Genomic DNA, 23,203 nt, shown 5'->3' with positions numbered 1-23,203 from the left:
CAATTATTCTAAGCCCACTGGACTTGGCTGCATCTCTCTTTTTATTATGTAAAGTTTCCCCTATAGTGTATTCTACACAACCATAACAATACGACTATCTCCTTAATATTGCATAGGTCCTCCCTTTTTCATTTAAACAGTCCCAATCCATTGAGGCTAGACCTCTTAAGTTGTTCAGTGGTACCAAGATGTTAGCAGCAGATCCTTTAAATCCTCCAAGGTGCGAGGTGGGGCCCCCAAGGATCAGACTTGTTTTTACAGAACATCACTCAATGCTTGACTGGATTGAGATCTGGGGAATTCGGAGGTCAAGTCAACACCATGAACTTGTTAATAGAAATATCATATAAAGAGCCTCACAGAGGTTTCAGTGACTTAACTGAAGGCTGTACATGGTCTGCAATGACGCAACCATGCTTAGGTGGGTGTTGCACATCAAAGTAACAGCCGCATGCAACTGAAACATTTCAAAAAGCATCACACTGCTTCCGCACGGTTGTCTTTGTCCCATAGTACATCTTGCAATGTGCAATGTGTTGCCCAAGTAAGCGACACACTTGAGCTGGCCATTCCATGTGAACCATCAGACCAAGCCACCTTCTTCCATTGCTCCGTGGTCCAGTTCTGAAGCTCACATGTCCATTGTAGGTGTGTTGGGCAGAGGACAGGGGTCAGCATAGACACCCCGACAGGTCTGGAGCTACACAGCACGGTACAAAACAAACTGCTGTGTTCTGACACCTTTCTATCAGAATCAATATGAACTTTTTCATCAATTTGAGCTACAGTAGCTCGCCTGTTGGATCAGACACATAGACCAGCGTGCATCAGTGAGCCTTGGCGCCGGTTCACCGCTCTTCCTTCCTTGGACCACTTTTGATAGATACTGACCACTCCAGACTGTGAACACCCCACAAGAGCTGCAGTTTTGCAGATGCTCTGACCCAGTCGTCTAGCCATCACAATGTGTCCCTCTTCAAAGCCTCTCAAATTCCACCACTTGTCCATTTTTCCTGCTTCTAACATTTGATATATCACTGACAGGTGCCATGATAACAACACAATCAGTGTTATTCCCTTGCCCAGTCATAAAGTTTTGGCTGGCAGGTCATACTCACCTTACGAATGCAGTACTTGTTGAGATTGTCATTGTAGCGCAGAATGGTTATTTTGTTTGGCATCGCCGCACATATACAAGGCCCGTTGTCTATCTGTAAAGAGAACGCACACGTCAGTCCACCACTCATCACTCACCAGCTTCTTCACTATTTTCTGAGAGGAGTGGAAGACCTACTCTCCCAGCAGCAAACAGATGGCAACCTTTCACTGTCTCAAAGATGTACGGAGCCAGTTCAGACTGACTGGGCAGGTGGGACTGAGCCAGAGACTGCTTGACCCTCTTAATCTCTACCAGGCACAACGCTCTCTCATCCCCTGCAGCACACAAGGACATAACACATAGCTGATGTTCCCGGGCAAAGAACATTATTCACTTCTTAGTCATCATGCTGTGCAACAAGATGTATCACACTTACAGTTATTGTGCATAATAATTGCAGCGTTTCAGTGATTTATAATAGTTGTTATGGTTGAAGATGATTTAAAGCTGGACATCTTACCAACAATCATCAGCAGTTTCTCCTGCTCTTTGATGATGTGGATCTGAAAGACTGATCCTAGGCCAGGGATGTGAGTAAGGGAGTTCTTGATAACATTCAATGCATACAGCCCCTCTTCAGAACCCACCAGCACAATCTGCAGCACATAATAAATCTGAATTACTAACACTAAGATGAGTCAAACTTTGGCAGTAAGACTCAAGAATCTGCCGCATGTTCCTTCATACATTCTCATCATTTCAATTATTTCCATCATTTGTATGTGCTCAAATAAAGAAATACGTTAGAGCTATGTTCAGGTGCATGGATTTGGTCTACACTGGTACCTGATCTGTGAGAGGAAGGGTGCAGTTAATATCCAGCCTGTCGTCTCCCTCCAGCTTCAGGAGAGAGTTTCCCAGCAGCTTCTGAAAGGGCAGGAAGAAATAATAACAATAATAATAATAAGAGTGAGCTGTATCACAACCTCAACATGACTTCAGGGGAGGCAGCAGAGGAGCAGGACGGAGGGGGCTGGACGGCTGCAGGACTTGGGTGCAGGTTCACAGTGTCAGAGGTGGGACCAAGTCACAAGTCAGTCAGTCTGTCAGGCAGTCTGCAGTGTCAGGTTCAAGTCACAAGTACAAAGTGATTCAAGTTGTCATTGTTGTTTCAACTTTCAATCCCAAACTGATCAAGTATCTACAAAATGCACTGGAACAAAACTGATCCACAGGGCCCCCTCCACTAAATCAACTACCAACTTCCTGGTGCCAGACACCACAGGACACACTAGTCCAATTCCAAATGAGTCTGAAACTTTTTGGGAGGCTAAAGGGAGACCAACACAACGTTAGCCAGGTGGCTTTGGCTGAAAATTGAGATTAACATTTAGAAGATGGTTACAACAAACAATTGACTTGCTACTCTGAATTTAAAGTTGATGAACATAAGAAACAAAACAGAAAATCATTTAAGTCAGATGTCGGTAAAAGAGATGAAGAAAATATCAGTTCCATATCGTTTTAACAGGTGCCACGGTCAACTCTAGATCCTTGAAACTGATTTCAAACACCAAGTATGAGGCTCAGTCTCTCAGGTCAGTCTAAGTCATGTGACTTGAGTCCCAGTCTCAGGAGAGTGTGCAGAGGGGACAGCGGGGTGAAAACACAGACGAGTACACGAAAACCCGCAGTCTGATCCCTGGTGCTCTGGATGGGACAGCTGCACAGGATCAACCCACAGATGACCAGACATCTTGGTGGGCATTTGTGTGTTGTGGTTATAAAATAGGACACACAGGGAGGACTATTTCATAAACGCTTGAATTGTTTCAGAGTTTGTACAGGATGTAGCAGAGGACAGTGGAAGTGAGGAGTGATCACAGCAGGTGAGGTGAGAGTGGGGAGGGGGTGATTATTAATACAATGACAGACACATGCACTATTGCGTGCCTTGTGTAGGATGTGCTTCATGTATATGTGTGTCTTGTGTCTATATGTTTGTAACTCTTTACCTGGACCAGAGGAGACAGAACCATTTGTCTTTTGGACACAGCAGCCTATGTGTGCAATGAAACCCAATGGAGCAAATCAACAAAACATGCCCATATACCAGACATACAATGTGGCATGATGAAAAAGCAACAAACAATGGGTGAGAAAGACACAGAAAGAAGAGAGAAAGAGAAGAGGAGAGAAGAAGGGGACAATTAACGACACATATAAGTGAAACTGTGGGGTTATCCATTAAACGTTTAATCTTAACATGAGGGTAAATCTGCCCCTCGTGAGTAGCCCCCCCACAGGTCAACATCAAGTTTAGGACTACAGCCACAGACAGGGCAGTCATCTGTGACCACAATCAGCAGACGCTAGGGCGCAGACTCAGTTGCCTCTCAGCTGCTCCAGAGATACTCACTGCGTCGGCCTCTGCCTTCTCCCGTGAGGCTCTCCCCGCAGCCACCACTGACTCCATCACAGCCACCCAGCGCTGTTTATCTGGGAAACTGGGAGCCATGAAGTAAATAGCCTGACCAGGCCAGCAAGGAGCGTGACAACGGGACTCCAGCTTCAGGACGTAGGGAACATCTGACACACAGGGAAGATGAGGCAGATGACATTTTTAAAGTGTAGTATATAAATGTGACAAAAACAGCACTGGAAAAGCTAAATCTACCGTGCCAGAAAAAGTTCAACAGGCTGCAGCTTAAGAAAGCGACTTCATCAATTTGACAACACATGAAATGCAAGCACTCACAACACAACTGAATACAGAAACAGTTTTCTTAAATGGCTTGTTTTGTCTGTTAACATCTGTTTTCTTAAACTGCAGGACGTTGAGCTCTCTCTCCCATTGCAGAAATCTGTAATGATGTTACATATTGTGGAGATGGCATACACACAATTAACAGTTCATTAGGTACACTAGTGAAAATAAATGTATTCTAAGAGTCCTGCACTAAGTCTTATCATCATGACTGTTATAATGTTCATTTTATGTTAAAATGGCTTCAGAAAGGTGGCAATCCAACTGTATCACTTTGAGGATTTTGGATTGAATGAAATAATAGAAATAGTGCAAATGAATGTTTGGAGGCTGACCAGTAGACTTTGTACCTACCGGACTTGCCGGTGTTTGGGAGTTCAGATGCTCCTACTGCTCCATGAACTACCACCTCTCCATCTGACAGACACAAGTCAAACTCCTCCAGTGGTTTCACTGAGTCTAAGAAACACAAACACACCACAAAGAAATTGGTATTTGGATTCTCCAATTTACATCTATGGATTTTATTGAATATCCTGCCTTATATATATATATCCAACCTTCTCTGGGCTCTATCTCATAGACGGACACCTTAGTCCCATCCAGAACAACATATTTTCTCTCCCAGCCCTGGCCTCGTTTCCCATTCCTGAAAGCACATAGCAGATGATTAACTGAATCCAACAGTCTTTACAGGACATGACCTTTGTCAAAGTGGGTGGAATTTTCTAGAAAGAGCACGATGAAGCAAGCCTGTAATGGGCCTCCCAAATGACTTCAGTGCTCTTGTGCATCAACATCCACAGTGAGGGTGTTGACCCAGACATTTCTTTCTGTTAGTGTCATGTCTTCAGTCTGTGCTTCTCATCCAGTAGTCTCACCTATTATCTCATCAGCCTCTTGTGTGTGTATGTATAGTCCAGTCTCTGCCCCTCGTTCTTCATCAGTTTGTGTGTTCCTTTGCAGTTTCAAGCTGTGTTCTCCACCAGTTTGTCCTGCGTTCCCCTTACATCCCTGTGTTTCATGGGAGTTTTAACTTCTTTTGGGTTTTACATTTCCCTGTTTCCCATTTTCTTTGTTGGATTATGTTTTGTTAGATACCTTTTGTCTGAACTCCTTGTCAGATTTTTGTTGTTGTTATCTTATCATGCCCATGCTGTGTGTTCTGTATTTGGTTCCTTCCCTTTCTTGTAAAAATGATTTGTCAGTCCAGGGATTTTAAGGTCCGTCTCACGATGTATGTGCTAATCTGACACACCATCACAGGCTTTGCTAAGATGCATGTTTACTTGCACACAGTGTCAGTCAGCCAGTGTAATTATATAGACAAAAATGAAAACAAATCAAAGTTAATGTGGGAAACCTGTAGGACACATGTACAATTAGCTCCCAATAAAGTCTCACTGTTACAGAATGGTGTGAGAAAAACAAACCTGGGTAGTTTCATCCAGCCCTCCAGGTGCATGTGTCCGCTGGCCTCTTTGAGCTGTTGGCCTGGAGTGCTGCCTTTGTCTCGACACAGCCCTTCGGACAGATGCAGGGAGCAGTCGCTGGACATGCCACACGTGGCGGGAAGGCACGGGGAGCATTTTGGGTGGCACAAAGCGTGACACTCTGAGGAGAAAGAGCATTATTAAAGAAAGAACAATGTGTCACAAGGTTCTGACTCCTCTCCCCAAAACTTTAAGACAAGAAGATGGAGGCCTTGGCTAAGACATAGCAAAAACCAAAGTTTTCTTCAGTTGTCTTGAAGACATTTCACTACTCATCCAAGTTTGTCTTCAGTTCTTAGTGACACACCAAGGCAGAAACACTCAGGTAAAAGCACAGCTTGACAACTCGTACTTGGGGAAAGAAAACAACCTCTTCACAAACACTTCTCAACACTGAAGAGCCAGCTCTTCAGGTACTTGAAAGACAAGGGACACTCTTTGAGGACAGCGCGTTCTTGTCTGTTCTTTTGAAATGTAATGTGCCACCCAAGTACTGTTCCAATTAAAAGTACGCATCTCACCAAGTACAGTCCAAATACCCAGATGAGCACGTGCCCCACCCGTTTTATCAAGGAAGCATTTTGAAGTAACTTGGTACAGCCAGGAATCCCAGAAAGCTTTTGTCATCCCGTCCAGCAGAGTCTGTACTTCAGAATCAAAATTGTATATACCCATATGAAGTGCGGGAAGTCCAAACTTCCTGTATTTGGTATTGATTAATGACCACAGCCTTAACATCTAGCCACAAAATGTTTTACATCCACTCACACCTTCTGTCTGGATTCTTCTCATTGTGAAAAAACAGGACACCACCCAGGTTAATCTCTAATCATGTCTGGTTGTTAACAGATCCTCGTCATATGTGTTTAAGGTGTGCACCATCAACATATGATCCTAATAAAACCCTAAACTCCACACCAGTCTTAGAGCAGAAGAAGCCACTTGGATGATGGTGAACTGTCTTCGAGAAAACTCAAACAAGTCCGGTTGTCTTTTTAGCTTTGTTTCTATTATCATTATTATTATTATTTTTTTTACATATACCATGACCTGGATGACTAAGAATCTTAAGATGGAGTGGAGGTCTAAGCAAAAACCGTCAGAACATGCATAAAAATTTATATTATCTGTTTAAGTAGCATTTATGGTACATATTTCACTCCAGTATGGCCACATTTCAAAACTGTCATTATTATTATAATGTGTAACAAGATAAAATATTAGTTGATAGATTTGTTATTTTTCCGAGACACATAAATGTAATTCCACCAGTGATTACACATTTCTTTGTATAACTGAAATAAAACAAACAGAAGGGAAAGAAAGTTTAAAGTCTGACTTTCTGTATGAGAGATTAAAATGTAGACCACTAGTAACAGTTAACATATGTATCACTGGTTTCGGGTCTTTCCTTATGAACACATCTGTAACTCACCAAGACAAGTAGCTGCCTGGCGACCAAAGTGCACAGTATCCAAGCACACAGTACACTTGGCAGCTCTCATGTTGAGTCCCACTGTGAAGCGGTGAGGGGTGTTGTGGTGCACCACCCTCTCTCTCTCCCTCTCTCTGTCTCTCTGACTGTCCTTCAAGCGACGGCTATACTCTGAATACAGTCAGGGAACACAGTGAGTGCAGGCAGCTCCGGCATGTCTCACTCTATCAGGTACATCCATCACTTCAGTGCATCATGCCATACCATCTATCAAATCAGTTTAACACAAAAAAGCTATCCAAAAGTACTGTTTAGCAAAATGCATGTGCAAGTAAATTCTGAAGATGAAAATGCTTGAAAAGAAATACTGGTTCAATCAATCCTTTTTCTTGTGCCTACTCTCTGCTGAAGTTTAAAGGCATTATCCAGGTAGCATCAAGCCTGTGTTGCAAGTTTACCAACACATAATTACCTCCTCCTACGGCCATTATTGATCGAATGATGGTACTCTTAGAAATGCGGAGAAGAGAAATGTGAATATACTGTACAAAATTGTCATGAACACTATTGGCCTGGGTTTAAAATATCACTTTTCCAGTTTAAATCATTGGAAACTTTCTGATTTTTATATGCCATTTCCTGCATCCTCTTGTTAGAAATTGCTGCATGATTAGTCCACATGTCAGGGAGATCCAAAATACAACAGAAGCCACAACTCTGAGAGCATCGTCAGGCCTGAAAGCTGATATGTGGCAGGATTTTGGATTTAAAGTATGACAACATAGAAGAGTTGGACAAAACCAAAGCCATTTTTAAGATGTGCCAACTTGTAAGATATTGTAGCAATACCACAGATCACCAAAACCATTTGTTTCAAACCTGAAATGTCTCTAAGTGAATTGGAATCTAATCAGTTCAGAAAATCAGTAGCTGATCTGACAGAGCTCAGAAAATACAGCAATAGATGATAACAGAATAAGTGACAGATGATGTAGCTGTGCCACAACTCATATTTAATTGATGTGTCTTAAAAATGCCTGTTTCCTCCTCTGCTCATATCTCAGGTGGGAGGGAGTACAGTATGAGGAGGCCAGGAAACAACTGGAGGAAGTGTGAAATGAGAAGAGGAGCTTGTCGTCATCATGACGTACATGTATATGTCTAAACAACTTAAACACAGTCTGCTTGCAGATTCTTATTTAAACATGTTTCTTACAAAGGAAAGGGCAAATTACAGCAAGCAACTCGGTCAGTTATGATGAATTATGGTCCTTTCTTCGCTCTGTGTTCTTGTTGTTGGATTTTTCTTAATGTTTTGTTTTACTTAGTGTTGCTGTCACAATCACCAGCTTTACTTGCAAGAATCAATGATATAATATTAAAATGAACTTTGATATTGTAACTCGTTTTGCTGATTCTCATGTAAGAAGAAAAAAGTTGACTGGATAATACCTTTATTTCAGCCAGTGGGTAGTAAAGGTCACTTTGTGTATTGGGTGAGAGTTTTTCATACAGAACAGAACTCCACATCATACATGGATCTCTTTATATGATATGGAGTTCAGGTGGGATTGTAGTAAGCTAAAGAACAGAGCAGGTGTTCTGCAAATCAGATTATCTAAGCTTCAGCAACCAAGATAAAATGCTTCAGATTTCTAAAGCTTTGCACCAAATTTTTTTATTTATTTTTTCACCTCACCTGATAAACCTGGTGGGATATGACATTTCATAAAAGTGCAGAGCTTTTAAAATCTGGCCTGTCAAAGATATGGATGCGGCAAAAGGAGAAATGAGATAAGAGACCATACTGCAGAAACCACGGGTTTGGACGACTTACTTTCAAAAGTGACCCTCCTTCTTTCTGAACGATGTGTGGAAAAAGGATAGTAAAAGCTTCATAAATTATGCTATGCCTGCCTGTATGTGTCCAGAGGAGTTAATCAGATGTACTGCACTCACCCTCAGGTGTTGGAGTCTCCTTCCTGCGTCCAGAGTTGGAGGGTGGCAGATTGGCCGGGCCCTGCTGGTGCTCCGGAGACTTTATCATGGCAGACATGATTATCTGCTGCCGTGCTGAGGGGGGGTTGGCAGAACTGCCATGATCCTTATACTGTAGTGCTGGGATAGAAAGAACTTATTAGCTTCACTTGTATTGCTTTCTATCGTTCAAGCAAGGTACTATTATTAGGAGCATAAATGCATGGAGCAAATTGTTCTATTATACAGAGTATTATATACACCTGAAGTGTACCAGTCCCTCTTGCAGCAAAACACATCCACAACATGATGCTGCCACTGCTGTGCTTCACTGCTGTGCTTCACAGTTGGGACAACGTTGGTCATTACAGCAGCAACAAAGTGTTTTGGAGCAGTTTTCTTTTTACAGTGTTTGGATATTTTTGTGCAAGTTTCCACCAGTGTCTGTTGCTGTTGTTCTGGGATTGATTTATAGCTTCCCAACAAAAGTACTTTCCTCTCTAGGGGACAGAATGCATTTTCACTCTAAGCGGTATGATCGCTACATGGTCCCATGGTGTTTATACTTGAGGAGTATTGTTTGTATGGATGAACGTGGTACCTTCATACATTTGGAAATTGTTCCCAAAGATTTAACCAGACTTGAGGAGGTCTAAAATTCTTTTCTGAGGTCTTGGCTGATTTTCTTTGAATTTCCCATGATGTCAAAACAGGAGACACAGAGTTTGAATGTAGGCCTAAAATACATCCACAGATGCACTCCAGTTGACTCAAATGGTATCAATTAGCCAATTAGAAGCTTCTAAAGCCATTACATAATTTCCTGGAAACTTTCCAAGAAGCAGAACTTCTGACCCACTGGTTATGTGATATAGTGAATTATCAGTAATATAATCTATCTGCAAACAATTGTTAGAAAAAAATATTTGAAACATACATAAAGTACATGTCCAAAACAATTAGTTAAACATCAAACATGTGGTTCAAAAATATTTCTTTTGACTTAAACCTGTAAACTTCTAACCTCAGCAAAGAGTGTGCATTAGAGTTTTTTTAATTGCTGTAGAGTGCCCTAACCTTCTTCTCTCAGAGATCGCAACTCTGCTCTCATTTTCTGCAGAGCATCTTCCAACTCAGAGCAACGAGCACGCTCTTTGTCCAGAGCCACCTTCATGTCACTGTACTGCAGAGGCACCGGCTGGATGGGGGGCACAGGGGAAACTTGGCCTTGACTTTGACCCTGACCCTGAGCCTGTGCCTGAGCAGCCATGGCAGCCAACAGGTCCTCTCGACGACGTCCAAACAGACCCTGAGGCACACAGGTAAATGCATACAGACAATGTGAGCCCAAAAATGAAAAGCTGAGATTTATGCCAGAAGGAAGTATTCCACTACGTGGAAGGTGGTCATTCATTTATTCAGCCAATAGTATAAGTATTTTCAAAATAGCTTAACTGAAGACTTTTATAGCACATAACCATGAAATAATGTCTGTGTATAATCGAGATATTAGATCTTTTTGCTATTATTATATCTTTCTCAACACCATTTGGAGATCTCACTGCGGTGTAAGTGGATGAAAATGATAATCAAACTCAGTTCAATTGAATTGTATTTTCATAGTGTCAATAACAATAAATTGTCTCTAGATGTTTTATAGAACCAAGAGTCTGAAACCTGGTGGCAAAGACAAACTCCCTTTTAACAGAAAGAAACTTGAGCATTACCAAGCTCATATAAAGGGAACCACCAGCTTGAGGCCGGTCAGATAAAGAGACAGAAAAATGAGGTAGACGAGACAAAAGAAAAGGAGCAGGAGCATACATGCAGCATATACACCGATCAGCCACAACATGTCTAGTGAATCCCACCTACTAGTGAGTGGGATATATTAGGCAGCAAGTGAACATTTTGTCCTCAAAGTTGACATTAGAAGCAGGAAAAATGGACGAGTGGAAGAATTTGAACAACTTTGACAAGGGGAAAAGGTAAGTAAGGATGGCCATGCTGGCCCCTAAATGGGCTGAAAATGGTCCCGTGGGCATCAGAACTGGATCATGGAGCAATGAAACAAAGTGGCCTGGTCTGATGAATCACATTTTCTTTTGCATCACAAAGATGGCTGGGGGCATGTGCATTGTTTACCTGGAGAAAACATGGCAGCAGAATGCTGGGAAAATTCCCTTGCTGTTGCCATGGGGTTGTGCTTGGTCTGCCACAATGTTTAGGTGGTGAGACGAATCATAGTAACATCCGCATAAATGTCAGAAAAACATTACGTAGTAATGAAACCCTCAGTGTTTTTTACTTTGGTTGGTGGTTATAAGGTTGTGGCTGATGCTTTATTTAGCTCGTACACTTTTCAAAAACATGAAACCCTGTAGACAAACAACACTTAAAATAACTAAATTCTGACCTTCTTCTTCTTGGAGCCACCGTGGGCCTGGGCCTGGAGGAAGTCTATGAGCTTGGTCTGTTGTGTGATGGTCCCCTCCATTTTCACCTTCTCATGAGAGTATACAGCCTGCAGGTGGAGCTAAGTGAACATCACTACTGCCATGAATTTCTCCTCAAGTACTTCACTTCACACAGAGAGGGTGACAGAGAGACAGAGAGAAGGGGGTGGGGGTATGTTTTGGGTGTTGTGTGTGTGCGTGTGTGTGTGTAGCTTCATGTATGCCTTAATGGGACTCAGAACAGTGAGGGGAAAAACACGACTGAAAATGACACAAAGATTTGCTTCCACTCCACCAAGCATACATACAATGTCTAGAAACTCCTGTGTAAGTCTTTTTCTTTTAGTGTATGTGTGTAGCAGCACCTGGATGTTCTCTAGCTGGTACTCCAGATCAGTCCTCTCAGTTTTCAGCAGGTCAGTTTGGTCCAGAGCGTCCTGCAGCCCCTGGGTCAGGCGGAATATGTGAGTCTTCTGAGCATCCATCTGCTGCTGCAGTTTCTCTTGCTGTGGAGGTAAATCACCGTCTGTGACTTTGTCACTTCTTACATTTGACTGCTTCCAGTGTTAGCACAAGCAAAACTTTTTGGCACAGTTTGACATTTGTTACTGCTGTACCTCCTCCAGAAGTCTTTGCTTCAGATCCCTCTCACTCTCCAGCTTCTGTTGCAAACTGCGGGCATTCATCTCCAACATGGCATGCTTCTTCTCCAGATCATTCAACTAGAATTAAAACAAGAAGAGTCTGATGTAACATCTGCTAACCAGACAAAATAGTAATTTAACCGTATGAAAACTTACAGTGTCTGCAAGGCTCTCAGCTTTGAGTTTCTGGTCTTTGAGGGCCTGCTGCAGGGCCAGGATCTCAGCTTTGTGCTCCTTTACTGCCTGTTCCACTGCCTGGCGAGACTCAGAGCTCCGCTGCTCTGAACGAAGCCTACAGCAAAAAGTAAAACCTTTGTTTACATTAGTTATTTTCTACCTCTATGTGCATACTCTTTACATTTATCTGGTCATCTGTGTTTCTACAGGCTAATGCATAAACAGTTATTATTTGAAGTTAGTTTAATGTACCAGTTATGTACACACTCTTGCAAGAAGAGAGTTGCCAGAACAGTTTTTTCAGGGTAAAGATGTGGGTCCGGGGTTTAAAGGAAACATTATGTTCTAATATTTTTATCACCCTGCCCTGCCTACATCAGCTCAGAAAATAATTTCTTATATTTCCCAGAATACCGTTTGACAAACCCTAGAGAATATGCAAAAACCTGTTGCATTCAGCGTGTGTAGGCGGAGGCAGTCGGATCCAACTCTGGTAGCAACAGAAACATTTTTTACCACTGTCAAAAAAAGAAACTCATGGACCTTTCTTAAAACAACATTACATCATTGGGTTACTGCAGTACGGACAATGGATAAAAAAAAGAATCACAAGTAACATGACCTAGAACTGCAAATGTTTTAGTATTTTGAGTCCACACAGCTATAGTGATGCTGCCTATCAGTCTGTGACGGTCACCTGTTCTGTTTCTCAGTGTCCAGCAGTCTCTGGATCTCTCTAGTCCTTCTCTCAGCCTGGCTCTTCTCCTCCTCGAGCGTTGCCCTCCAGGCATCCCACTGTCTCTCCTTTTCCAGCAGCTCATCGTTAAGTGTCTCAAGCTCCAGAACCTGTTCCTCCAACATGGTGCACGTGGTCTTCAGTGTCTCAAGGTTCTGATAAGACAACATTTAGACAAGAAATAACATTACATAACATTTTGACAACTAACTCACAATATATATGTCTTTGTGTACATTTGGTTTAAATAATAACTTTAAAGCTTATATAATTGTTTCGGACAGCTGGGATAGGCTCCAGCAGACCCCCGTGACCCTTAACAGGAATAAGCGGGTACAGAAGATGAATGAATGAATGAATGAATAATTGTTTCCAGCATAAGCATATTTACATGTTTGGACACACAATGCTTTTCTATGTTTTTCACAAGGCCTACACAAAAGTGCTATGTTTTATGTCTAACAACAACGCACTGCATCAGACTAAGCACTTGAAGACAGATATAGCCTCTGCCGGTGCTGCAGCAACACCACGGCCCTCTGAAGTCCAACGCTTCCACAGCTGACACGACCTGGGAGTGATGGGGATGACACATCCCTCCCACACAACGCCCCATCCCTCGTCTATGACTTCCATCGCTGGTTACACAACCGGCAGGACTGAGTGCGCTACTGGACACCCACACACAGATCCACCCACAGGGGCAGTGCACACATCAAACAGCCTCTTCTCTCTCTCGCTTTCGTCCTCGCTGAATCCAGAATACAACGCATAACAATACTGGAATGATCCCTGAGCTTCTGCTGCCTGATTTACGCTTAACACTGTCAGAGATGGGAGAGTTGTCTAGGTCACCTGTCACAAGTATTGCAGTTAAAACCTGGTGTCTGGCTGTGAGGAGTGGGAGGTGGACAGAGTGGAGGAACCTGAACTAAAGGAAGGAATACCACAGTCTTATGAAATGACAGCTGTCCTTTTGCGGTAATTTCAAGCATAAATTTGACAATGCTATGGTGGTGACATATTGGCTGAGTGGTAAAGTAAACACTGTGACTCACTCTAAAAATCTGGGTTAAAAGGTCTGCTGTTTGTTTTTTTTTGTTTTTTTAGAAGAAATTGATGGAAGGCTTCAGCGTTCTCTCTTACCTGTCACATCGACCGATTTTCTGTTTTTCTTCCTCTCTTATCTGCTTCTTGTTATTGACTCCCAGTAAACTCTGGTCATTTCAGATCCTGCTGAGATTCATCATTTCAGCTTTGTAAGCTGTACAGTCACAGCATTCAAGTACTTACTAGTCTTTGCCTCCCTGACCTACGGTATGTGTTTTTTGCCTGCTATAATTTGTATACCCTCTCTGACTGCCTACCTGTTACCCACCCTGTACTCAAAGGATCCTCCTGAGTCTGATTAAAACAGTGCACCGTGGACTTTCCTTGCAAATAAATACATTTCTGTTTTCATTTACCATTTCCATGATACCGTTTCTGCACCATTATTGTCTATCATATTACCTACTGTATGTCCAACACAACGTGGATCCATATGTATGGGGAGAGACGTGGAGTAATGTCAGAAGGCAGCTTTGGGACGCTTAGGTTCACAAGTTTATATCCCCTCATGTCCATTGCTGAGGTGTATTGAGCAAGCCCCCAAACCTTCAAACTACTTCCCAGGGGCTGCACTGGTGCCAACCCACAGCTCCAAGAAATGAGTTAAAAGCAGAGAAAGAGGGATCAATTAAGGAAAAACAAAAAACAAAAAGAAAGAAAACAAAAAGAAAGGAAGAAACTTGTTCTAAAAATTGTTCTATATTGTAGAATAATACTACTGGACAGTAGTAGGTTTAGTAGTAGGATTCTAAGAGACAATTTGTATTAATATAAAAAATAAATTTGCCAGTGTTATTGTCTGTTATAACAATATAAACAACTGGACAAACTGACAAAGAGGGCCAGCTCCATCCTGGGCTGTCCTAGGTGGACTTAGTGGAGTAGATGGGTTGGTCCAACTACCAAACGTCCTGAGGTCGTCCTGAGGTAGCTCCTGCTGCCAGAGAGTGCTGCAGCCACAGAGCAAGAAGAAGCGCTACTGAAGGTCCTCTGTACCAACAGTCAGACTCGCCAACATTTTCTCCACTCCTTAAGGACCACCTACATTGTCTGGTTGTATGTCCCATTGGATTTGCTGTCAGTATTCACGATATGTACAATGTCCACATTGAGCATTCAACCTTCACCCAAGTTTTTATCACTTAACTTTAGTTAAGTGAAAAAAAATTCAAGCATTCTGTTTATATTATTTCATTCGCATCTTGTTTCTATTTCTATCTGACTACTTTTTTCTCTATCTAGCCCTGCCACTGTAACACTTAAATTCAATAACCTTTTATATCTCTTCTTATCAATTCTAGTATTTGTGGTCCACCTAACTTGTCTTTATTACTTTTTGGACAGCTTAAGGAAACCCACACGTCTTTCTGGCTGTGTAACTAATTGAAATAATCCATTTCCAGGCCTAAAAGTGATTTGTGTGGACTAGCCAAAATGTCAGTTATGATGCAGAAATGTCATATATTTAAGTAAAGATTAACCATAACATGATCCCCAGCAACCACATACCTGTTTCTGGTTGTTCAGGTGCATTTCACGGTCGGCCACCTCTCGACGCAGCCTGTCCACATCCTGGCTGAGCTGTAGACGATCTTCTCTCTCATCAGAGGCCTCGTCCAGCTGCTTGGACAAGTAGAAGTTCTGGCGGTTCAGCTCGGCATTCTCCTGAGTCAGTGTGGTCAGCTGCTCCTCTAGGTCTGTGATCACCTGCGAGTTTCAAGAATGCAGTAGCTTTAGTTCACTGCTCAGTCAATGTAAACTTGTCAACTCACTGTAGATATGTAGTTAATAATACTTCAATGGCACAGATTGCGAAGCTTAGGGCTGCCTTTTCCTGCTTTGGTTACAACCAGCAGTTCGTATGGTTAGGTGAGCTGCTGCTGTGTAAAAGGGAAACCCTTCTTTCATATTAATGTATAATCAGTAGCAACAACTTTACAATTCACACCCAAGACGTCTTTCTGACGTGGTGCACATGCTGCTCATATTATTGCTCCTCAGCACAAAAGACTTAATACTCCACACAGTCCAAACTCTACTGCTGCATTATTACAAGAGGCAGATTTCTGGGTTAGTGATATAATGCTGCAATCATTTTGGCATGATATCTAGGCTACTTGTTTAACCCGGGTAGCATTCAGAGCAAGGAGGAGGCTAATCATTTCATCAGCATCTGTCTGCTCCTCTGATCAGCCATGACTACTGTGCACAGTGTAGGGAAATGAGACTTAGAAGAAGATGCCTTATTCTTAGCTCTTATGGGAACATGTGTAGTACACAGAACTTTAAGGTGGTGGGGGGAAAGGGAAAAGCTTTTAAGTACATAAATTAGCTGTCTTTTTCTGTACTGACTCAGTGCTTCTGCTTCCCCTAGACAGGGGACTGACAGCAGCAACTAAATTCTTAAGGAGGGGCAAGACGTCATCGGTGGAACGGATGCAGTGGTGATCTGGCAAGCCTCTAGATTTACTCCACTCACCTGTCAACCCAATCTATGCCGCAACATAAAGACTTCAGGTAAATCCCATTATTTGGATCCTCAATACTGCTGAATGCAATGTGCTCGATACTATTTGTGAAGACTGCTGGTGTCATGCTGTTTCCTTGATTCATATGAAAACATTTACACTCACGATACAAAATACAGAAGAACATCTTCCATCTCAAAAAACAATCAATGTAGAATGTGGATCCATGTAAATGTAACCACTTTGTGCCAGTCACATGGCAGTAACTCAGAGTTTCAGGCGGTGGCATGGTTGCTGGTGCCGGGCAGGTTGGCTGGAGTATTTAATTGCGATTTTCACATAAAACCATCTCTAGGGTTTGAAATATACATATGTTACAACTGAGGTGTGCCGAAGAGCTTCTCTGAACGTACAACACGTAGAACCTTGAAAAAGATGATTCTACAGCAGCAGAAAACCACATCGAGTACAACTCCTGTCAGCTAAAAAAATGTAATAACAGAAGATTGGGAAAACATTGCCTAGTCTGATGAATCTCTGCAGCAGCATTTGGGTGGTAGGGTCAGAAGAACAACATGAAAGCATGGATCCATCCTGACTCGTATCAACAGTTCAGGCTGGCATTGGGGGTGCAATAGTGTTGTGAATATTTTATTGACACTTCAGCTCCTTACGACCACTTAAATACCATAGTCTGCCTGAGTATGCCATGTTTTTCCCTTTATGACCACAGTACCCCATCTTCTGATTGCTACTTCCAATAGTAGAATAATGCACCATGTCACAAAGCTAAAATCATCTCAAACTGGTTTCTTGAACATGAATGTGAGTTTACTCTACTCATCATCATTACACTGTCAAATATTTTTTTCATAGCTTTGAGATATCTGCATGACTATTAAGAGCTAATTAGGGCTACAAACGTCCCATTGCTGGCACTACTGGGTCTACAACGCTCCCATAATACAAAATACTTGGACACACTGACAGTGTAAGTATTTCTACAGTCTCACCAGCTAAAAGGTGCCTGGAAGGAGCACTAAAATTAAGATTAAGGTGTCAAAAATCGCTAATGATAAACAATTCACTGGAGACCTTACAAAATTTACCAGCATTTTGGCCGACAAGCTATTTTACTCTGATCCAAAATGTTCTAAAAACAGACTAAACAGCGACTTCAGACCATCACCGCAAGTCTTAGCAGAGCAAAAAATGGAGTGGCATTTCAAGCTGGGCTTGTTGCCGTGTTTGCCTGAACACTGGCCAGCGGAATCTATGGACACTGTTTTCTGAACAGTTTGCATGTGGGAGGATCTCAAAAGTAGGGCAATGGGATAAAGGAAGATGGTCTTGGTATTTATTCCTGGTATATGAATTTATATGTTCTCAAATCCTTTAAACATGCCAGCACACTTTGTCAAGGTTAGTAGGCCAGGGCTCCATCCCATACCACTTCATACTGTCTTATAATAAACATCTCTCCTGACATAGGAAATTAAACACATTTAATGTCTCCTAGCGAATTCAGTCATTGTGTGGACCTTAAAACATAACTAAACTACAATGTTTAATGGTACATGACACCATGAAGCATGGCTTCAAATAAACCCAGAATGTGTAGCTGACAGATAAATAAGGCTATGAAGTTCCTAAACCATCCCAAAAAGGCCACTTTTGATATCTCATTTAGTTAAAGGTTTTTGAAGATCTTGATATTTGATTTCCATAGCCAAACAAACACACTCCTTCCTTCAATGTTCCTAAGTGATGTTAGATTCATGACTGTATGAACCATTAGAGGCTAATATCTATGAATAAAGAATGTCAGTCTTCTAAGTGAGCGTTTCATTTAGCCTTTTTAACTTCATTTGTTTTCTACTGGGAGGCTCTTGACTTGAGTACTAACTCCTTGTTGCTATTTAGGTTTCACTGACAAGCCAATCAGCCTAACGATGACCCCTTGCTTGACTGACTGAGCCAGGGCTTAATTAAGGGTTGGGTAGGAGACCTTACTGTGAAACGAAGATCTGTTGTTTCTGACATTATGGGGATATAATTGGAACCTAAGCAACCTAAGGCAGGGAACTCGAGTTTAACACAAGCCAAAGGGGATCCTCTGTGTCGAAGATAATGAACGATGACTGAACTGTAGCTGGGAGCAAGAGGGCTGGGTCAACGAAGACCAGACACAGATGACATGTGGCGAAGTCATGGTAAGCAAGTTGGCGGCGGTTACTAGTAAAGTGAGCAGTGGAAGAATTAAAAGAACAAATCTCTGAAGTGAACAGAACAAAAAGGTTATTACCATTAGTTGTACCCCCGATATGTATGGGCATCAAGACACAGATACTCACAAGTTTCAGGATTAGAATGGTTCACTCCAACTTTAACATGTTGATGTGAAAAATGGCTGAAACAAAGCATTTGGTCCTGTTGGGTTTCATTAAGATGGTCTGACCCTTATCCAAGTACCTCAGAACTGAAGAAGCTACTTGGAGTTTCCTTTATTTCAGTTTAGTTTTTTTGGATATATCATGACCTGAATGACTGAGAAGCCTACCAGACAAGCAAACAAATAATTCAACTGATAATGATAAAACTGGAGCGCATTTGCAACACCGATTTTAACTTTGACCATAGGCACAACAATCAGGACAGTGGAGTGTAGAGCTCTGATGCAGAATTGTATGTATAAATAACGTGGAAAACGAGAGGATTTTTAAAGTCACAGGGAGTCAAATGATGTTTTTTAATGAAGTTAATCCAAGAAACACATTCAGACTTAAAGTTGTGTGTGGTGATTCAGCTGGTGTTCAGAGCTGGCAGAGCTGTCTATTACTGGAAAGGTTGAAAGGAGAAAATAAAAGGAATGAGCAGCTTACCGCACAGCTGTCTCTCAAGGCATCAAACTTGCGTTGTATCTCATCTCTATGCGCCTATGAGGGATGACGAGAGAGACAGGTTCTCACTGCCTAAATTATATAACATCAAAGGTGCCATCATATTCAGTTTATTTCTCTCTCTCTCTCTTTTACCCTGAGCACAGTGATCTCTTCCTCAGCCTCTGCAGTGGTTTCCTCCAGCTCAGTCTTGGCCTGCTGTAGCTGGCTCTCCAGAGCATGGCGAGCTGCCTGCAGGCTGCTGATCTGAGATTCACGTTCTTGCAGTGACAGGGTCAGCTCTGTCACCTGGCGTTTGATCTCCAGCTTTTGTTCTTCATGCTCCAACCCAATCTACAAAGGCAAGACAGAAAAAGTACATTCAGGATCAAGGGGAGGAGGAAGGTGATTCACTGGACAAGTCAAAGACATGCTGACATGACACAGCTTTCCACAGGGATGAGAGCGCATTACATCTGACACTTCACCTGCTCCGATTCTGCCTCGAATCTCCTTTCTGCTACATTTTCCTCTGTCCTCTCCATGACACTACTAGATCCCTGATGTCTGCTTACATAAATCAAATATTCTTTATATTTTTTAACATTCAACTTAGTGGTATGTTATCATCTAATAACCATTTTATATGCTGTGTCTACTTCCACATGTGATCAGGGTGCACTATAATTATTTCCCAACATATACTCAGCTATTATACACAAGTGTGTTTCTGCTATTTGAAGCCAGAGCAGATGGAAAAGGAAGTGGTCGAGTGCTCTGCGTTATCTGTTTCACATATAAAAGCGTTCTCTCTTATGCTCTTTGCATAAATATGCCAAAGTATTTACTTTAAATAACTTGCAATTGAAAACAAAACAACTGCGATGGATAGAAATAAATAAATGTGAACAGGGTGAAGAATCTTGTTACCTCTCTGAGCCTAGTTTCCAGCTCCAATACACGGCTCTTATTGCTTTGCTCTTGCTGACTCATTTTCTCAAGGTGCTCCTCCAGTTTGGCATTCTGGGCCTCCAACTTGCCGGCCTGAGACTCCAAGTAGAACTTCTGCTGGCGAAGCTCTGAGATCATTTCCTCCTGGGCTTTCCTGATAAGAACAACATCAACACGACCAAAATGTTTAATAGGAGGATATGCAACACCTTACAGGTATTATCTGCCCAAGCTGCTCTCTTTAACCAGTCTTGTGCCTTGGTACTTGGGATAATAGCAAAAAGCAACAGCTCTCACTCGGACAAAGAAGGTATTTCTAAAGCATTTATTTTTTCTTTTTCTGTCAGGCAAAATAACAATGTTTTGTGTACAAGTGCTTACATGTTTTTCTGGGTGTAGATGCTGCTGTTGGCTGCCAGTTTGTTGGCCTCAGACAGCTCAGCAATTCTCTGCTCCAGACTGTTCATCTTTGAGTCCATGGCATTTATGGTCTGAATAGTAATTGCAGACAACATGACATAATACTTGAAACTGAGATCGCATTCAGGGTCTCCTTTTTTGTGCTTTGTACAATAATATTATTCCAAACATGAAATCTATGTCAGTGTGATAAATGTTAAAATAACCCTGAAATAGTGTTGTTTCCAAGCTGGTCACTTCTTACCGCCTTCTGTTCACTGATGACGCTGCACTTTTCCCGCACCTCCTCCTCATATTTGCTCTGACTGGACTCCAGCATCTCCTTATCAGCCATGTCCGCCTTCATCTGGGCCTCCAGCACCTGCTCAATGCCACGCAGCCCACAGAACCATAACCAGGATATCACTTAACAGGACAGAGAACGGTGTGAAGATGACATACTGCAGATCTCCCAAGCACAGACTACACCTTTGACTCACACAGTCAAAGCAAGACCAAAAATAGCGCTGAGCTTTTCCTGTAAGTTCATTAAGATATACGTTCCCGGTGTTTTCTGTATACGTGAGTGTGTTTATGTATTTGGATAAGTAACCTTTATCTTGTCTTCGTAAAGCTTCTCCTTCTGTTTCAGATGAGTGTCCAACCGCTGGGCTGTGGATTGGGTCTCTCGCAGATTCTCTTCCAACTCCTACTCAAAAATGCAAACAGGCAAGTTAACGTCACTTAGCTGTCGGGCTCACAAAGCCTAAAAGTAGCCCAAACCACTTCCAAACTAATTTTTAGTATATGGGTAATGAATAAATCATTTTTTCTTCCCAAATAAGACTCATAAATTTATGATAAGCCAGAGGCACTCTGAAGGAAATCACTAATCACAATCAGTGATGCTACCTGCTGGTAATATCCCACATCCTGTTTTGAAATACAATTATAACGAGCTTTTATTTAGCTCAGCTCGGAGGCTATCATGATTGTGATGCAGTCTGTAAGAAATTCAATCACCTTACCAACACAAAGCAGTGCTGACAAGTACAGATATATACCACATATCCACGTGATGTATAAAAGCAGAGACACAATCTCATAAAATGTATTACAGTTTTATTCATGACATTTATTATGTATCAATAAATAAGAGTCCCTTTTCTTTGTGGGTACAAATAGAGTATTAATGCTATTTAGAAATAGTAATGGTAAGTGTCATAGATCGTATATAAAGGTGGAAGACACAACAAATCCTCAAACGCTCACTCTGGTGGCCCCTCCATGTTAGCTGACGGGTCATGACTCAAACTAAAACATCAAAGTACACGTCAAATACATTTTTCCCAAAGTTAGTTTCTGTCATTTCATGTAGTTCTCATCATGCTGTTGCTGTGGGAGTGTTCATTTTTACGTATCTCCAGATTTTAAGCCTAATTTTGGCCAATGGGAGGAAGTGAAGACACCTCATCCACCTTTATATAGTCTATGATAATCATAGTAGAGGTTAGCTACAGAATACTTTAGTTTACAGACCCACACAGTTATTTATCTCTAACAGACATTTGAACAGCTGCGAGATGTGCCTGATGTGATCTATGGAATGATACTGGAGGTATAATGGCGTAATTTCTCCCATCTAACAGGAGCAGCAAAACTAAACAAGAGAGAGATGTCAATCAAGCACAGCCTGCTAACGCCCACGCTAATAAGGCAAACTAATTGGAAGTACATGCGTGGTTGTATCATGGCTATGTGGGAGTTTTTCAAATAATTTTTATTATGTAAAATGAATTATGGTTACCTTGTGCATATAAAAATAACAGTTAATGCACAAAATCATCCATGAAGATATGATAAACCTTTTCAGATCTATTATGTAAAATTGCACTTCCTCTGCAATGATGACAATGAGCTATGTTTATCTCACACCTCCTCTGATTATTTTTGCTCAGCACCAGAGATGAAAGGTGGGTTACCAGAATCTTATCTGCCATCTGCTGAATCTGCTGGGCCTTGCTCTGAATCTCATCCTTCAGTTTAGTCTCTCGGCGCTCAACAATCTCCAGCCTTTTCACCTGGTTCTCAAGAGTCTTCCTACCATCCTGGAAATAATGAGCACAAAACTGATACAACTTTTTTTTTTTTTTCACAATGCAATGTCAGATAAACAATGCTTTGTGATATTTAGACCACATAACACAACTACAGGAATGGCAATTAGGTTTAAGATTCCCACTTCAAGGAAGAAGTGGCAGTATACTGTACCTGTTATCTGGCTTGTTAGTGATGCCCCACTGCAATGTTTATAACCTATTATTCCAGGTTCCTCATAATGGTTTCAAATAGCTCATTTGCATACATGTGAGGCAGGGTGAAAGGTCTATAGACCTGTGTAACTTTGAACCTGTACATATTTTCTTCCTTGTCTCTTCAGTTAAAAGTAACCTCTATTATTACCAACCACCATCAAAATAAAGTATTTTCTATGTGTAACCATTAATAAATGAAACTGGTGGAGGTGCATGAGTAGGCCTCCACCTTACACTTCTGCATTCATTGTATGTTTTTGGTATATACTGTATAAAGTTATACATCTGAAGGTGAAA

At 41.7% G+C, this 23,203-nt stretch overlaps 1 protein-coding gene across 1 annotated transcript in view; it reads right to left on the bottom strand.

Moving 5' to 3' along the window:
* Positions 1 to 23,203, bottom strand: part of citb (citron rho-interacting serine/threonine kinase b) — a gene marked incomplete at its 5' end in the record, with an annotated part of 36,964 nt that overhangs the window by 2,222 nt on the left and 11,539 nt on the right. Inside the window, 26 exons of the mRNA XM_084551729.1 lie at positions 1,119 to 1,211; positions 1,295 to 1,434; positions 1,620 to 1,755; positions 1,946 to 2,026; positions 3,115 to 3,159; positions 3,519 to 3,688; positions 4,221 to 4,325; positions 4,427 to 4,515; positions 5,300 to 5,480; positions 6,795 to 6,965; positions 8,632 to 8,655; positions 8,754 to 8,912; positions 9,849 to 10,080; positions 11,188 to 11,307; positions 11,593 to 11,733; positions 11,845 to 11,949; positions 12,028 to 12,163; positions 12,746 to 12,939; positions 15,404 to 15,601; positions 19,245 to 19,298; positions 19,398 to 19,595; positions 20,172 to 20,346; positions 20,574 to 20,683; positions 20,857 to 20,973; positions 21,205 to 21,300; positions 22,574 to 22,699. Coding sequence (XP_084407855.1) covers positions 1,119 to 1,211; positions 1,295 to 1,434; positions 1,620 to 1,755; positions 1,946 to 2,026; positions 3,115 to 3,159; positions 3,519 to 3,688; positions 4,221 to 4,325; positions 4,427 to 4,515; positions 5,300 to 5,480; positions 6,795 to 6,965; positions 8,632 to 8,655; positions 8,754 to 8,912; positions 9,849 to 10,080; positions 11,188 to 11,307; positions 11,593 to 11,733; positions 11,845 to 11,949; positions 12,028 to 12,163; positions 12,746 to 12,939; positions 15,404 to 15,601; positions 19,245 to 19,298; positions 19,398 to 19,595; positions 20,172 to 20,346; positions 20,574 to 20,683; positions 20,857 to 20,973; positions 21,205 to 21,300; positions 22,574 to 22,699 — 3,396 coding nt within the window. The remainder of the gene's footprint in view (positions 1 to 1,118; positions 1,212 to 1,294; positions 1,435 to 1,619; positions 1,756 to 1,945; positions 2,027 to 3,114; positions 3,160 to 3,518; positions 3,689 to 4,220; positions 4,326 to 4,426; positions 4,516 to 5,299; positions 5,481 to 6,794; positions 6,966 to 8,631; positions 8,656 to 8,753; positions 8,913 to 9,848; positions 10,081 to 11,187; positions 11,308 to 11,592; positions 11,734 to 11,844; positions 11,950 to 12,027; positions 12,164 to 12,745; positions 12,940 to 15,403; positions 15,602 to 19,244; positions 19,299 to 19,397; positions 19,596 to 20,171; positions 20,347 to 20,573; positions 20,684 to 20,856; positions 20,974 to 21,204; positions 21,301 to 22,573; positions 22,700 to 23,203) is intronic.

This window comes from Chelon labrosus (assembly GCF_963514085.1).
Source record: "Chelon labrosus genome assembly, chromosome: 9".
NCBI lineage: Eukaryota > Metazoa > Chordata > Actinopteri > Mugiliformes > Mugilidae > Chelon > Chelon labrosus.
This window is presented reverse-complemented; position numbering and strand designations above follow the sequence as displayed.